This window comes from Podarcis bocagei, assembly GCF_964188305.1.
Source record: "Podarcis bocagei genome assembly, chromosome: 3".
Classification (NCBI taxonomy): domain Eukaryota; kingdom Metazoa; phylum Chordata; class Lepidosauria; order Squamata; family Lacertidae; genus Podarcis; species Podarcis bocagei.
In genome coordinates, this window is record NC_138127.1 from 110,672,102 (window position 1) to 110,687,223 (window position 15,122).

The following is a 15,122-nucleotide window of genomic DNA, read 5'->3' on the forward strand; positions in this document are numbered from 1 at the left end:
GGAGACAATATACAGCCTGCCCACCCCTGTCCCCCAGTTCTAACTGGAGTGGCTTGTCAGTTGCTCCTCCAGGTGGATCATGTTTGGTCAAAACTCTCCACTATGACCTGTCCATCTTGGGTGGCCCTGCACGGCAGAGCTGATAGCTTCTCTGAGTTATTCCAGGAAGGGCTTTAAAATTATAATACATTATAAAAAAAATTACTTTATATACTTACTTATTTATAAGACTTCAGTTATCCCCAGGGTAAAAAAAAGGGGGGGCGCACATTATCTACCTGGCCCGGGGCCCCTGCCTGGCTCTGCAAGGTCCTGCTCCCGGGCACCAGAATTTATCCAAGGTGCAAAGCCAGCAAAGGAAGGGGAATGATGGATCTATGGGGCGAGTGACCTCTAGGGGGCGGAGAAAGAGACCAGCTGCAGCGGATCTCCCTCCGCGGGACTTTCGCTTTCCTTTTCCACCCTGCGCGCAGCTGCTGGGAACCGTGCGCGCTCAAGGCCGTGGAGAGGGGTGGGGGCTTCCACCCAGGGGGTCCCAGCACCCCAAATCCTGGATTGAGAGCCGCGCCCCGGTGGTCCCAGCCTGGGAGAAGCCGGCTTCCAATTCCCCCTGCAGCGCGTTCCGCAGGTCAACTCCTCGGACCTTGGCCGGCCAGAGGAGAGATCCAGCCCGGAGGGCGCGGCTCTTTCCGGGGATCGGGGCCCTGGGCGCTGCGGGGCAGACAGGGTCGGGGATCGACTGAGCGCCGGATCCAACCCCACCGAGTTATGTCCGGGGGGTGGGGAGACCAGAGCAAGGCAGAGAAGCCCCCCCGACAAGCATCCCGTAGCCAGGTGAGATGGAGGGAGGCGAGGGATGGGCGAGGCACTCTGCACATGCTCGGCGGCTTCAGGTCAGGGGTGACGCCTCTCCTCCCGTGCAGAGAGCCCCACCCAATGCAGAAATTTGGGGGGGGGCAAAGCTTCCTTTGCTGCTGATGGGACCGGGGGAGGGGGGCGTTCCTGAACCAGAGCAAAGTCCTCGCCCCTTTCTTGGGAAGTGAAAGCGGCTAGGGTGAAAGTGAAAGTGAAAGGGAGCCGCTCGCTTAGCCGGGGGGGGGGTGTGGGGGTGTCTTAGCTAAGGGGGGGCCAAACCTCACCCACCTTGCAGGGCTGTCGTGAACATAAAATGGGGAGAACCATTTCGGCCCCAGCATCACACGCCTTAATTGGGACGCGGGTGGCGCTGTGGGTTCAACCACAGAGCCTAGGACTTGCCGATCTGAAGGTCTCCGGTTCGAATCCCAGCGACGGGGTGAGCTCCCGTTGCTCGGTCCCTGCTCCTGCCAGCCTAGCAGTTCAAAAGCACGTCAAAGTGCAAGTAGATAAATAGGTACCGCTCCGGTGGGAAGGTAAACGGCGTTTCCGTGCGATGCCCTGGTTTGCCAGAAGCGGCTTAGTCATGCTGGCCACATGACCTGGAAGTTGTATGCCGGCTCCCTCGGCCAGTAAAGCGAGATGAGCGCCGCAACCCCAGAGTCAGCCACGACTGGACCAAATGGTCAGGGGTCCCTTTACCTTTACCAGTCACACGCCTTAAAACCTGGGCCAAAATGTGATGGTTATAGAAGATACGTTCAAAAATACAATAATACTTTTGACTCCGTGCTAGCATTCGAGTGATAAAGGAGGTGGACAACAAGTAAGGATTTATTATGTCTTCAGAATGCATTGGAAAAATTATATAGAAAGGTTTATTGTTTTGCGTACGCGTACATTCAATTTTAAGGCAAAATATATGCAAAGAGACTTGACAGGAAGTCAAAGTTGAAGAAAAGATTTTGGAAGATAAAAGGGGGGAAATATTTACTTTCATTATAATCATTTGTGTGGGTGTCTGCACATATGTGTGTTTTTGTATGGGATGTTTGGGAGGAAATAAGATGGTAAATAACAAACTAAATATTGATGTATGTAATTTTTATTTCTTAATTATATTTAGTGGTAGTGTGGTTGTATTGTTTTTTGTAACATAAAACCATTCAATAAAAATGATTTTAAAAAATAAAATAAAACGTGGGCCAAAATCTAGGGGAGGTGCCAGGAATCATAGTTTTGCAAGCTCCCTCCCGGCGTCTCACGCTATAACTCCCATCAGCCCTGGACAGCATGGCCAGTGCTCATGTGTGATGAAGTTCAGCGATGCCTGTTTGTGCTGTTTTTAAGGGGCACCCTCTGTGTTCGCAAGGTCAGGCAGAGAGCAGAGGTGGTTCACCGTCAAAGCGAACATCGAGTCGGGCAGAAAAAGGCTCTCTGGACTCAGAGCCGCAGGCAAGTAACAGAGTCATCTTCTTAAGCTACTGACGTTCATTAAGTTCATTTTTTCCAATATTGTGCTTTTATATCATTGCAATTTGCCATGGGAACCTCATGCTGAAGGGCAGGTAAGAAACCAATAAGATAGCAATGGTGATTTTATTAATCATCAAACATGGAGGGGTTGTTTCTTGCATCCGTCTCTGTATCAAGAGACAATGGAGTGTGCCTCCGGGGGTGAAGTCAAAGCACTGTGTTTGCAGCGCCAAAGTGACCACCCTGGGGTGCAAGCCTGCATCAAGGTCCCGGGTTTCCCAGGATGCAAGACTTCTTGGGGTTCTTGGCCTTTCTGAGTGTTGCGTTCCGAAGGCAAAGGAAGCATTGGACCCTGATTAATAAAATACACACAAGGCTTGGCCTGCAAGACTCTGGGAGGAAGTGCCAATACTAATCTGCCACACTCTGGCCCAGGTCTCTTTTATTAACAAAAGAACTTTTAACACAGCGCTTGTAAGAACCAATCAGATTTCCTTTGAGCATTAAAAAAAAAACACCACCATATGGGGACAAAGTTAAAACTACAAAGAACTAATTTGAGCATGCATACGTTTTGGGTAGAGACGTGGGTGGCGCTGTGGGTTAAACGACAGAACCTAGGACTTGCCGATCGGAACGACGGCGGTTCGAATCCCCGCAACGGGGTGAGCTCCCGTTGCTTGGTCCCAGCTCCTGCCAACCTAGCAGTTCGAAAGCATGTCAAAGTGCAAGTAGATAAATAGGTACCGCTCCGGCGGGAAGGTAAACGGCATTTCCGTGCACTGCTCTGGTTCGCCAGAAGCGGCTTAGTCATGCTGGCCACATGACCTGGAAAAACTGCGGACAAACGCCGGCTTCCTCGGCCAGCAAAGTGAGATGAGCGCCGCAACCCAGAGCCGGCCACGACTGGACCTAACAGTCAGGGGTCCCTTTACCATTACATTTTGGGTAAATAAAACAGGAATCAAGGAGGAATGCGTTTAGCAAACCCCAGAGGTAATGAGCAGGCAGCAAGCAGGAAAGGAAGGAGAGGCAAGGAAACGATAGTATTTACCATCTCCTTGTGAACTCTCTTCCTGGCCCTTGTTGTTTAGGCATTTAGTCCTGTCCAACTCTTCCAATTCCATTGAGAGCCAGTGTGGTGTAGTGGTTAAGAGCGGTGGACTCGTAATCTGGTGAACCGGGTTCGCTTCCCCGCTCCTCCACATGCAGCTGCTGGGTGACCTTGGGCCAGTCACACTTCTCTGAAGTCTCTCAGCCCCACTCACCTCACAGAGTGTTTGTTGTGGGGGAGGAAGGGAAAGGAGAATGTGAGCCGCTTTGAGACTCCTTCGGGTAGTGAGAAAGCGGGATATCAAATCCAAACTCCTCCTCCTCTTCTTCTTTTTCCTCTTCTTCTTCTCCCCACCTTGAAAACCTGCACACACCCCTTTTCAGCCAGCCCCCCAAAAAGTACAGGGATGGAGCCTGCCTAGCATCAATTGGCAGGGAGTTCCAAAGTGCAGGTGCTGTCCCAGAAAAGTAATCTCTGCTTCCGAGTGGAAAAACCCGGGGTCAAGATCCCAGCTTGGCCGCAAACTTCCCATTTGACCTGGAGCCTGTCCCTAGGCCACTGCTTGGCCTACCTCACAGGGCTGTTGTTAGGATTAGGGGCTGGATGAAAGTTGCATTGTCATAGGTAGTGGCTGGGAATCTGGGGTCCTGCTTGCAAGCTTCTTCCCATGGGGGCATCTGGGCAGTAAAATAAAAAAAAATTAAGGTCATATATATATATATATATATATATATATATATATATATATATATATATGCAGGTTTTGGTGTCTTCGGGTGTCTTCCCGTGTAAGAGTTGGGGTGTCTAGGCGACGTTTCGATGAGGTCTCACTCGTCATCTTCAGGCTGGTGCTTTCGGCTTCTTGTTACTGGAACAGAGCAGGATCTCAGTGTTTGAGTTCCTATAAATACTGTTGAGGGGGTGTGGTGTATAGCCTCCAACGTTCTGGGCAGAGAGGAAGTTCCCAGGTTAGTGTGTCTTTTCTTCTTTTGTTCTATCCCTCAAGTAATCAATGAACAAAAGAAGAAAAGACACACTAACCTGGGAACTTCCTCTCTGCCCAGAACGTTGGAGGCTATACACCACACCCCCTCAACAGTATTTATAGGAACTCAAACACTGAGATCCTGCTCTGTTCCAGTAACAAGAAGCCGAAAGCACCAGCCTGAAGATGACGAGTGAGACCTCGTCGAAACGTCGCCTAGACACCCCAACTCTTACACGGGAAGACACCCGAAGACACCAAAACCTGCATATATATATATATATATATATATATATATATATATATATATGTAAATGTTCATAACTGCATATATAAACCACATGTCTGAAACCCCACAGAAAAAGTCCTGAAACCATTTTGTCCCTCCCCAATTGACCTCAAATATTTTTCTGCAAGGTCGAAGGAAAATGGAAAAGCCTCCCCGTTGTGTTTTCCTTCGGAAATCCTGTCTTAAGGATATGGCTGTGTATGAATAGGGTGAGCCTGTGACCTGGCTCAGGAACTAAGTATTTGTCACTACAGAAGACTGGCCAGGCTCCCCAGGGTATCCGATCAAGTGACCATTAAGAGGTAACCTGCCAGACAGGAGGTAAACAAGGCACTCAGATTTCTGTTGTAGACCACCTTTTCTGTGATGTAGGTATGATGTTCCTGGGGGTGGACTTGGACTCCAGGGCGGGCAATTTAAAATGTCTATATAAGGGCGGGCACACCTTGGTTCTGGGTCCTCCTCCTTTCCTGCGTGTGAGGGGAGCATCCTGTTGCAACAGTTCAATAAAGATCAGGCTTACTAGCTGCTTTGCTTCCCAATATTCTCTGGTTGGCCTCTGTTTTTTCCTCCGACTGATGGAGAACCTGCAAATGGGCTCTTGTGTCCCCCATAAGGGAATAAGGGCAGATTTCCGTTTATTACAGCAGACACTGTCGGAACAGCATGCTGTGCTACATGGGGCCGCTTTGGCTCTTTAATCCACCTGCAGGGCTCATGTATGAGCAAGTTGAGACTCCTGCCTTGCAGGGGGTTGGACTAGATGACCACTGGGTTCCCTTCGATTCTCTTCCAAGGCAGCATTCCCAGTGCGTGGCTATTGTCTCCTTAGTGAGGCTGGTCTTCTCTCTTGCTTGCTTTATGTTCGTTCTGCTTTTAAGAGGCTTCTTCTCGTTGTCTACAGCCTTCGAAATCGGACAGCCGCTATCATTCACCAATGGGAGGAACCTCAAGCCAGACGAAAACCAACCCTCCACAGTCAGAGGTGCAGGCAAGTCCTAAAATCAACGCCAGGAAATCCCGGGGCTGGTTTTAACTTCCAGGCACCCCCTCAATGGGGGTCTTTGGGCTGCTTCGCTGTCATGGATGCTTAAGTTGAGATTCCTGCCTTTTAGGGGGTTGGACTAGATGACCTGGGGGGGTCCCATCCAACGCTACAATTCTATTATTCCTCATGTCACTTGCCTCCTTGGAATCGCAGGATTGCAAAGTTGGAAGGGACTCCTAAGGGGCATCTAGTCTAACCCCACTGCAATGCAGGAATGTCATCATCATCATCATTTTTTCTTTGTACGCCGCCTTTCCAGAGTTAAAACAATGCTCAAGGCTGCTCACGATATGAAAAGATTTACATAATTGCAGACATAGCAAAGTAGTCACAAAAATAAACAAAGCACATTAAAAACTGCAAAACCAAACTGAACAATTTCCACCGAAAAGTAAAGATACAAGAAGTCGATATCAGTAACAACAGCAAAAACTCCCAACAAAATGTGAGAAGCTTTGCTGCTATTACAGGTCATTACTGCTATTATTACTCTGCTGTTGCATGTGGGGGGAATGAAGCCCAGGAAGGCAGGAAGGCAGCTCCATCTGGTACGCAGGATGAGACCCTCCCTGCCCGCATACTATCTCGCCAGAATGGTGCATGCTCAGGTTATCTCCCGCTTGGACTACTGCACTGCGCTCTATGTGGGGCTACCTTTGAAGGTGACCAGGAAACTACAACTAATCCAGAATGCGGCAGCCAGACTGGTGACTGGGAGCAGCCTATGAGACCGCATAGCACCGATCTTGAAAGACCTATACTGGCTCCCAGTACGTTTCCGAGCACAATTCAAAGTGTTGGTGCTGACCTTTAAAGCCCTAAACGGCCTCAGTCCAGTAGACCTGAAGGAGCGTCTCCACCCCCATCATTCTGCCCGGACACTGAGATCCAGCACTGAGGGCCTTCTGGCGGTTCCCTCATTGTGAGAAGTGAGGTTACAGGCAGACAGACAGAGGGCCTTCTCAGTAGTGGCACCCGCCCTGTGGAACACCCTCCCACCAGATGTCAAAGAGAACAACAACTACCAGACTTTTAGAAGACATCTGAAGGCAGCCCTGTTTAGGGAAGCTTTTAATGTTTGATGCATTACTGTATTTTAATATTTTGTTGAAAGCTGCCCAGAGCGGCTGGGGAAGCCCAGCCAGATGGGTGGGGTATAAATAAATTATTATTATTATTATTATTATTATTATTATTATTATTATTACCCAATGCAATAGTATAGTACAACCTGGCGCTCTCCCGGCGTCTCACGCTATAACTCCCATCAGCCCTGGACAGCATGGCCAGTGCTCATGTGTGATGAAGTTCAGCGATGCCTGTTTGTGCTGTTTTTAAGGGGCACCCTCTGTGTTCGCAAGGTCAGGCAGAGAGCAGAGGTGGTTTACCGTCAAAGCAAACATGGAGTCGGGCAGAAAAAGGCTCTCTGGACTCAGAGCCGCAGGCAAGTAACAGAGTCATCTTCTTAAGCTACTGACGAGAAGTTCATTAAGTTCATTTTTTCCAATATTGTGCTTTTATATCATTGCAATTTCCCATATTTCGTGCTGAGGGGCAGGTGAGAAACCAATAAGATAGCAATGGTGATTATATTAATCATCAAAGATGGAGGGGTTGTTGCTGGCATCCGTCTCTGTCTCGAGGGACAATGGAGTGTACTATACTTCTTGGGGTTCTTGGCCTAGCTGAGGGGTTTCAAAGGAAATCACAGCAAGACACTTGACACCTGTTTGGCTGCAGGAGTGCCGGAAGCATACAAGGTGCTAGCCAACCATCCTAGTTGGCTCCCACAACCCCAGGTATAGCTGTCAAGTGTCCCTTATTTGAAGGGACAGTCCCTTATTCCAGCGCCATGTCCTGCTGCTGCCCCTTATTGATGGATGTCCCTTAAATGATGTCCCTTAAATTTCAAAGGAAGCAGCTCCTCTCCCTCCCTCCCTCCCCGCCGGCCAGGGAGGAGGGAGGCTCCAACTGTGTTGCTTGGCTGTGTTGCTCACCCAATAAGAAGTCTAAGGTGGGGGGTGGAGCTTGCATGCCTCCTGTGTGGCTAGTTAATGCAAGCTGAGGGGGTTTTTGAATGCTGGACGCCATTTTGTTGCACGTGCTGCTGCAAACTTTGCAGTGCAAAGCCAGGCCAGGGAGCCATCTTAAGGCCTTGTGGTGCATGTGATTCAGATTCTATTCAGTTGAACCTCTGGTTACAAAGTTGGTTGGACAGTGTTCTCGAAGCTACCAGCATGAGTTTGACCAGACTGCAGGAGGACAGGAAGACTGGAGTGCCTGGAACAGGTGAGGCTGCAGGTCCCTTATTTTCAAGGCTGCCGGTCCCTTATTTTCAAATCTGTAAGTTGACAGCTATGGCCCCAGGGGGTCGAGAGTAATGAGATCTGGATCCCAGCAAACAGTGATGAGACTCTTAAAAGCAGCATGAACCTGTTTGGGCTCACCTGTCCGGAGTTTTGGTTTGGGGTGCCATCAGTATGCTGATGACACCCAACTCTATCTGTTGATGGACGGCCATCCTGACTCGGCCCCAGACACACTGATCAGATGTCTGGAAGCTGTGGCTGGATGGTTACGTGGGAGTTAAATCCTTGAAATTAAATCCTTTGGCTGGGTCGGGACAATATGGGATTGGGGGGGCAACTCCCATCTCTTGCAGGGGCGCAATTAGTGCCAGCACCGCCCGTTAAGAGTTTGGGTGTAATCTTCGACACCTCTCTTTCCACGGAGGTGCAGATTGCAGCTATAACAAAGGTGGCATTTTTTCATCTCCGCCAAGCTAAGCAGTTGGCTCCTTACCTTTCTCGCCCTGACCTAGCCACTGTGATCCATGCAAAGGTCACCTCCAGAGTGGATTATTGTAACTCGCTCTACGTGGGGCTGCCCTTGAGACTGACCCAGAAACTCCAGCGGGTGCAGAATGCCGTGGCGAGACTCCTTACGGGGTCCTCGCTGCGAGATCACATTCACCCAGTGCTATACCAGCTGCACTGGCTCCCGGTGGAGTACAGGATCAGGTCTAAGGTGATGGTTTTGACCTTTAAAGCCCTATACGGCCTAGGACCCTCGTACCCACGGGACCGCCTTTCCTGGGATGTCCCACAGAGGACCTTACAGTCTTCAAACAAAAACATCTTGGAGGTCCCGAGCCACAGGGAGGTTAGGCTGGCCTCAATCAGAGCCAGGGCCTTTTCGGCTGTGGCCCCGATCCGGTGGAACGCTCTGTCCAAGAGACTAGGGCCCTGCGGGACTTGACATCTTTCCGCAGGGCCTGCAAGACAGAGCTGTTCCACCAGGTCTTTGGCCAGGGCGCAGTCTGACCCCCTCCTTCTGTGATCCTCATAAAACTCTAGCCCAATGGTTGCCATTAATTTGATTTTGAACTGATTTTAAAACAAATTGATTTTAGAATGCTGTGTTACTTTTATTGTTGTTAGCCGCTCTGAGCCCGGCTTCCGCTGGGGAGGGAGGGGTATAAATTAAAAAAAGTTGTTTATTATTATTATTATTATTATTATTATTATTATTATCATCTCTATTTACAGCACCAGGTTCAAGACACGGCAGAGAGTGGAAGTTGCACCACAGCAAACGGAGCATCAAGTCAGACAGAGGCGGGCTCTCTGGAGTCACAGCTGCAGGCAAGTAACTGAGAGGCATCATAGTCTTGTAGCGTTGGAAGGGACCCCAAGGGGCATCTAGTCCAACCCCCTGCAGAACAGGAATAATAGCCTGGTGACATTCAAAACAGGAAAAGTTAACTGCATCTTTTTCAAAACCCAATTAAAACTATTTCATTTAATTAATTGGTCATTAACAATAAAAGCCCCCAAACAGTCCAAGTGTTCAGCAACCTCAGCTTTGTGCAGTTGGAGTCAGTCCGGACCTCACCCTCCTAGACTCCTCTTACAAGGCCTGTTATGTAGCTCAAGGAGTTTCCCACAGGGCTCTGGGCTCGCCGCACCTCCCTGCTTAGATTGCCTTGACAGCCTGGGACCTTCCCTCTTTTGCAGACTTTGAGGGGTTCCTTGCACCCCTTGGCCTCCCAATTCCTCCAGGCCCAGGAGGTGGTTGTCCGAATCGCTGCCCAGCTGTTGGCCGACGATCAGCCCCTGAGAAGCAGCCTGTCAGCCGCAAAGCCCAACCTGCTAGAAGCCAACCAGCGGCTCCGTCGCCAGCTGAGCGAGCAAGAGGAGCTCGTTTTCCAGCTGCAGGAGAGAAATCGGAAGCTTCAGAGCATCCAGGAAGAGCAAAGAGCCCACAGGCTAGAAGACAACCGGCAGCTGCAGGAGCAGAAAGAGAAAGTGTCCCGTCTGCTGAAGGAGAAGCAACAAGTCCAGGAGAAGTTGGAGGACCAGGAAAAACTGGTGTCCGAGCTACTGGGAAAGAATGGGGAGCTTCAGCAGGAGCTGGAGGAGAAGGGCATCCGAGTGTCACACCTGGTGCAAGAGAACGACTGGCTCCGTCAAGAGAATGCGAAACTCCAGAGGAGCCCCGGATCCCAGAGATGGGCTTCTTCCTCCTGGCCCACTTCTGCTCCCACACTCACAGGTAAGCACAGCCCAAATGCAGCCATTTTGAGTGTGAGTGCCTGGAAGCGGTTGGAGGATGGATGGCAACCAACAGATTGAGGTTGAATCCTGACAAAACAGAGGTACTGTTTTGGGGGGACGGGGTGGGCAGGTGTGGAGGACTCCTTGGTCCTGAATGGGGTAACTGCGCCCCTGAAGGACCAGGTGCGCAGCCTGGGAAACGTTTTGGACTCACAGCTGTCCATGGAGGTGCAGGTCAATTCTGTGTCCAGGGCAGCAGTTTACCAGCTCCATCTGGTACGCAGGATGAGACCCTCCCTGCCCGCAGACTGTCTCGCCAGAGTGGTGCATGGTCTGGTTATCTCCCGCTTGGACTACTGCCATGCGCTCTACGTGGGGCTGCCTTTGAAGGTGACCCAGAAACTACAACTAATCCAGAATGTGGCAGCTAGACTGGTGACTGGGAGCGGCCGCCGAGACCACATAACACCGTTCCTGAAAGACCTGCATTGGCTCCCAGTAGGTTTCTGAGCACAATTCAGAGTGTTGGTGCTGACCTTTAAAGCCCTAAACGGCCTCGGTTCAGTATACCTGAAGGAGCGTCTCCACCTCCATCATTCTGCCCAGACACTGAGGTCCAGCACCGAGGGCCTTCTGGTGGTTCCCTCCCTGTGAGAAGTGAGGTTACAGGGAACCAGACAGAGGGCCTTCTCGGTGGTGGCACCCACCCTGTGGAACACCCTCCCATCAGATGTCAAAGAGAAAAAACAACTGCTAAACTTTTAGAAGGCATCTGAAGGCGGCCCTGTTTAGGGAAATTTTTGATGTCTGATGTTTTCTCGTCTTTTTGATATTCTGTTGGGAGCCACTCAGAGTGGCAGGGGAAACCCAGCCAGATATTATTATTATTATTATTATTATTATTATTATTATTATTATTATTATTATTATTATTTATTATGCCGGGAAGATGGTTTGACTACAACTCCTATCGGCTACCCTCACCTTATATAGTCATACCTCGGGTTACAGCCGCTTCAGGTTGTGGTTTGTCGTGTTACGCACCCGCCGAAACCCGGAAGTACTAGAACAGGTTACTTCCGGGTTTGGGCGGTCGCGCATGCACAGAAGCACTAAATCGTGCTTTGCGCATGTGCAGAAGTGCCAAATCACGAATCACAACCCATGCATGCGCAGACGTGCTGCTGCGGGTTGCGAACATGCATCCCGCACGGATCACATTTGCAACCCGAGCGTCCACTGTAAATCTATAAATAAAAATAATAATGTAGCCAAGTAGGGGTGGGATTCCAGCCATGAACTGAAAGGGGTCTCTCTCTCCCCATTCCCTTCTTCCCTTCCTCCTGTCCCCAGCCTTCCACGTGCAGGTCTGGACCACTGGGCAGACAGGAGGCTGCGAAAAGGACATTGTCAACGACGTCTCCAAGCTCCTGGCAGGCCACGGGATCTCCCTCCAGCAGGAGGCTTACGAAGAGAAGTCTGACCGCTTCCTCCTCCTCTTCTGCCCTGTCTCCTCCCGCGTGGGCAGCGACACACTCTGTGCCCTGGCGGCGCTGAACAGTGAGTAGTTCATGCAGGGCAAGCAGGTCTGCGCTCTGCCCCACGCGGACAAACAGCTCGCATTCACGTCGTCGTCCCCTTGCAAGCATCATAGAATAGAATCATAGAATGATAGAGTTGGAAGAGTCCACAAGGGCCATCGAGTCCAACCCCCTGCCAAGCAGGAAACACCATCAGAGCACTCCTGACATATGGTTGTCAAGCCTCTGCTTAAAGACCTCCAAAGTAGGAGACTCCACCACACTCCTTGGCAGCAAATTCCACTGTCGAACAGCTCTTACTGTCAGGAAGTTCTTCCTAATGTTGAGGTGGAATCTTCTTTCTTGTAGTTTGGATCCATTGCTCCGTGTCCGCTTCTCTGGAGCAGCAGAAAACAACCTTTCTCCCTCCTCTATGTGACATCCTTTTATATATTTGAACATGGCTATCACATCACCCCTTAACCTCCTCTTCTCCAGGCTAAACATGCCCAGCTCCCTTAGCCGTTCCTCATAAGGCATCGTTTCCATCCCAGTAAGGGCATCTGGTTGGTCACTGGGGAAACGGGATGCTAGACCAGGTGAGCATCCTCTGGCCTGATCCAGCCAACAGGCTCATGTCATGGGCTTTAAAAAGGTACAGGGTACCTCTGGATGCGAACAGGACCCGTTCCGGAGCCCCATTCACACCCGGAAGCAAACGCACCCCGTGGGTCGCGATTCGCCGCTTCTGCGTATGCACGTGACATCATTTTGACCGTCTGTGCATGCATGAGCAGCGAAACCCGGAAGTAACGCGCTCCACACCCCGAAAAAACGCAACCTGAAGCGGCTATAACCCGAGGTATGACTGTACAAATTGACTCCAGTCTTTAGAAAATACTCCCATCTTCCTGGTTTCTTAATACAGTCATACCTCAGGTTGAAGTAGCTTCAGGATAAGTATTTCCGGGTTGCACGCTGTGGCAACCCGGAAGTAACATAGCGCGTTAACTTCCAGGTTTCACCGCTCGCACATGCGCAAACGCTCAAAATGACGTCACGCGCAGAAGCGGCAAATCATGACATGCGCAGATGTGGGTTGTGTTCGCTTCTGGATGTGAACGGGGCTCCGGAACGGATCCCGTTCACATCCAGAGGTACCAATGTAATAATAATAAATAACATCAATGATAATGATTCTGTTCCATTTCCCCCCACCCCAGGAGTACGAAAGGCCGTCTTGGTTGTCCTTCACCACAAGCCGAAGGGCAGCACCCAAGAGATTTTGGACACCCAGCGGCAGGTCCAGCACGAAGCCCTGGTGCGCACGGTGCATGGCTGCTACAGCATCCAGGACGGATTCTACCCCTGCGAGATGAACGAGGCTGCCGTGGCGTCCGTGGCAAAGGCTATCCAGAAGCAGAGGAGGAGCTGAGCCACAGATCCGGCGCTCCAACTTCTGTAGGGTGGTTGACCGCGGTGGGCATGCAAAATCGAGTTTTCAGGGAATGAGGGTGCTCACTGCACTGTTTTTTGGACTGGCTAACTAAAGGCTGCCTCCACTTGCACTGAGCTGTCATGATATGGGAGCAGAGCTCTCGGAAGAAGGTGCCTTGTCACAGTTAGAACCTCGGGGCCATCTAACTCTACACTGTCTACACAGGCTGGCAGGGTTCTCTCCCCGCCCTACCTGGAGATGCCAGTGGAGAGTTTACCTTGGCCCTTCTGCAGGCCAAGCAGGTGTCCTAGCACTGGCTGCCTTCAGCTGGGGAGAACGTCACCTTCAAGTTTCCAAAACCCACTTGGCCCACTTCCAGCCGTGATGCTACCTGGAGGAAGCTAAAAGCCAGCCTTTTTGCAGGAACTTTGCCTTACAAAACCATGGCTGGAACAGCTCTTGAATCTGAGAAGTGCAGAGTTTTAAATTTTGAAATCAGGGTTTTTTAGAATTGCAATTGGGGTTCAAGTGCCAACGGTGGTGGTCTGTTCCCTGCCAGACGTCCAAAATCTGCAGCCAGGTTGAAGTTCAGTTGCAAATGTCCAACCATGTGCATATGTGCTTTTCACACAAGGAGCACACATGCAACTGTGTGAAGGTTGTCACGGTTGCTAAACGTGCTGTTGCATTGACGACGGAGATCTCAGCACTCTGTAGACTTCTGCTTGTATGTTTTTGCATGGCTGGATTTGCATTGGTGATGGGGGTCTTTTCGGTTTTCTAAGCCTCTAAGAGGAAGGCGTAAAATTAGAGCTACACTTCAGGGGTGGTGTTGGGGACAGAGAAGGCAAATTCGGGTCTGCTCATGCACCTGTATTAGCAACTGTTGTGTCCCCAGTGTGAAATATGGAAATAAAGCTAATAAATTGGGCTACTGAGCCACTGACTGCATTTTTGTTCCCTACAAAATCCAGCCTGTGAACGACCCTTTTTATCACAGGCCTGAGAGATCGGCCTATGCATGCTGCGAATTTGTATTGTCAGCGATGCATCCTAAAATAATTTTCAGAACTGCGAGTGACTTTTCAGCCTGAGGAAGAGCAAATACGGACAAGCCATACATTTAAAGCATATTTTCCCTCCGTGGAATCTAGTGGGGGGAAATGCGCTTTATAGTTATGGCATGTTTGCAGGCAGAGACCGTGAAATATTATTTAGTGAACCTTGTTGTTTGTCTCTATACAGTGGTACCTTGGTTCTCTAACGCTTTGGTACTCAAACAACTTTGAACCCAAACACTGCAAACCTGGAAGTAAGTGTTCCGGTTTGCGAACTTTTTTTGGAAGCCGAATGTGCTCCGTTTTGAGTGTTACACTGAAATCTGTCTGCTTTTGCTATTTATTTTGCATTTTTGTTTTTGAGGCTTTTTCGTTTTGTTTTTGTGACTGTGTGGAACCCAGTCCAGCTGATTGATTGTGTGACTGCAGTACATTGTTTATTGCTTTCATTTTATGGATCAATGGTTTTGTTAGTAAAATTCATGTTCAATTGCTGTTTTAGGGTTGCTTTTAAAAGTCTGGAACGGATTAATCCATTTTGCATTACTTTCTATGGGAAAGCACACCTTGGTTTTGGAACGCTTTGGTTTTGGAACGGAATTTCCGGAACGGATTAAGTTCGAGAACCAAGGGAGCACTGTATATTAAAAGTGTGCTAAGGGCCAAGCTACAAGGGCTAGCACATTTTGCAAGGTGGTAATTCACCTGCTCATTAAGTATACAAGCGCCAAGGACCAAACTCGCATGCTTGCAGTTACTGGTTAATGACTGAAACAGAGAGATTCATAGAACTATAGGCTTGGAAGGGACCCTCAGCGGTCATCCATCCCAACCCTCCGCAAT

The 15,122-nt window shown here is 49.9% G+C and overlaps 1 protein-coding gene across 4 annotated transcripts; it reads left to right on the plus strand.

The window, feature by feature from the left end:
• The first annotated feature begins 452 nt into the window (after positions 1-452).
• On the plus strand, positions 453-14,152 carry LOC308584040 (uncharacterized protein). 4 transcript variants are annotated; one of them, XM_081188691.1, is made up of 8 exons: positions 453-834; positions 2,206-2,310; positions 5,564-5,644; positions 7,047-7,151; positions 9,256-9,351; positions 9,724-10,261; positions 11,617-11,823; positions 13,007-14,152. In XM_081188691.1, the coding sequence occupies exons 1-8, from the start codon at positions 769-771 to the stop codon at positions 13,216-13,218; spliced, it is 1,410 nt and encodes a 469-aa protein (XP_081044817.1). In that variant the 5' UTR covers positions 453-768; the 3' UTR covers positions 13,219-14,152. The 4 variants fall into 4 exon arrangements, with proteins under 4 accessions (XP_081044817.1, XP_081044818.1, XP_081044820.1 ...); XM_081188692.1 differs by lacking the exon at positions 2,206-2,310; XM_081188694.1 differs by lacking the exons at positions 5,564-5,644; positions 7,047-7,151 and having other exon boundaries at positions 2,206-2,314; positions 9,269-9,351.
• The last annotated feature ends 970 nt before the right edge of the window (positions 14,153-15,122 follow it).

What these genes read in the sequence shown, in the direction of transcription:
- LOC308584040 (XM_081188691.1), top strand. Translation starts at nt 769, where the DNA reads ATGTCCGGGGGGTGGGGAGACCAGAGCAAGGCAGAGAAGCCCCCCCGA. An exon ending in TTCTGCTCCCACACTCACAG is followed by an intron (nt 10,262 to 11,616) that starts GTAAGCACAGCC and finishes TCCTGTCCCCAG; the next exon opens with CCTTCCACGTGCAGGTCTGG. An exon ending in TGCCCTGGCGGCGCTGAACA is followed by an intron (nt 11,824 to 13,006) that starts GTGAGTAGTTCA and finishes CCCCCACCCCAG; the next exon opens with GAGTACGAAAGGCCGTCTTG.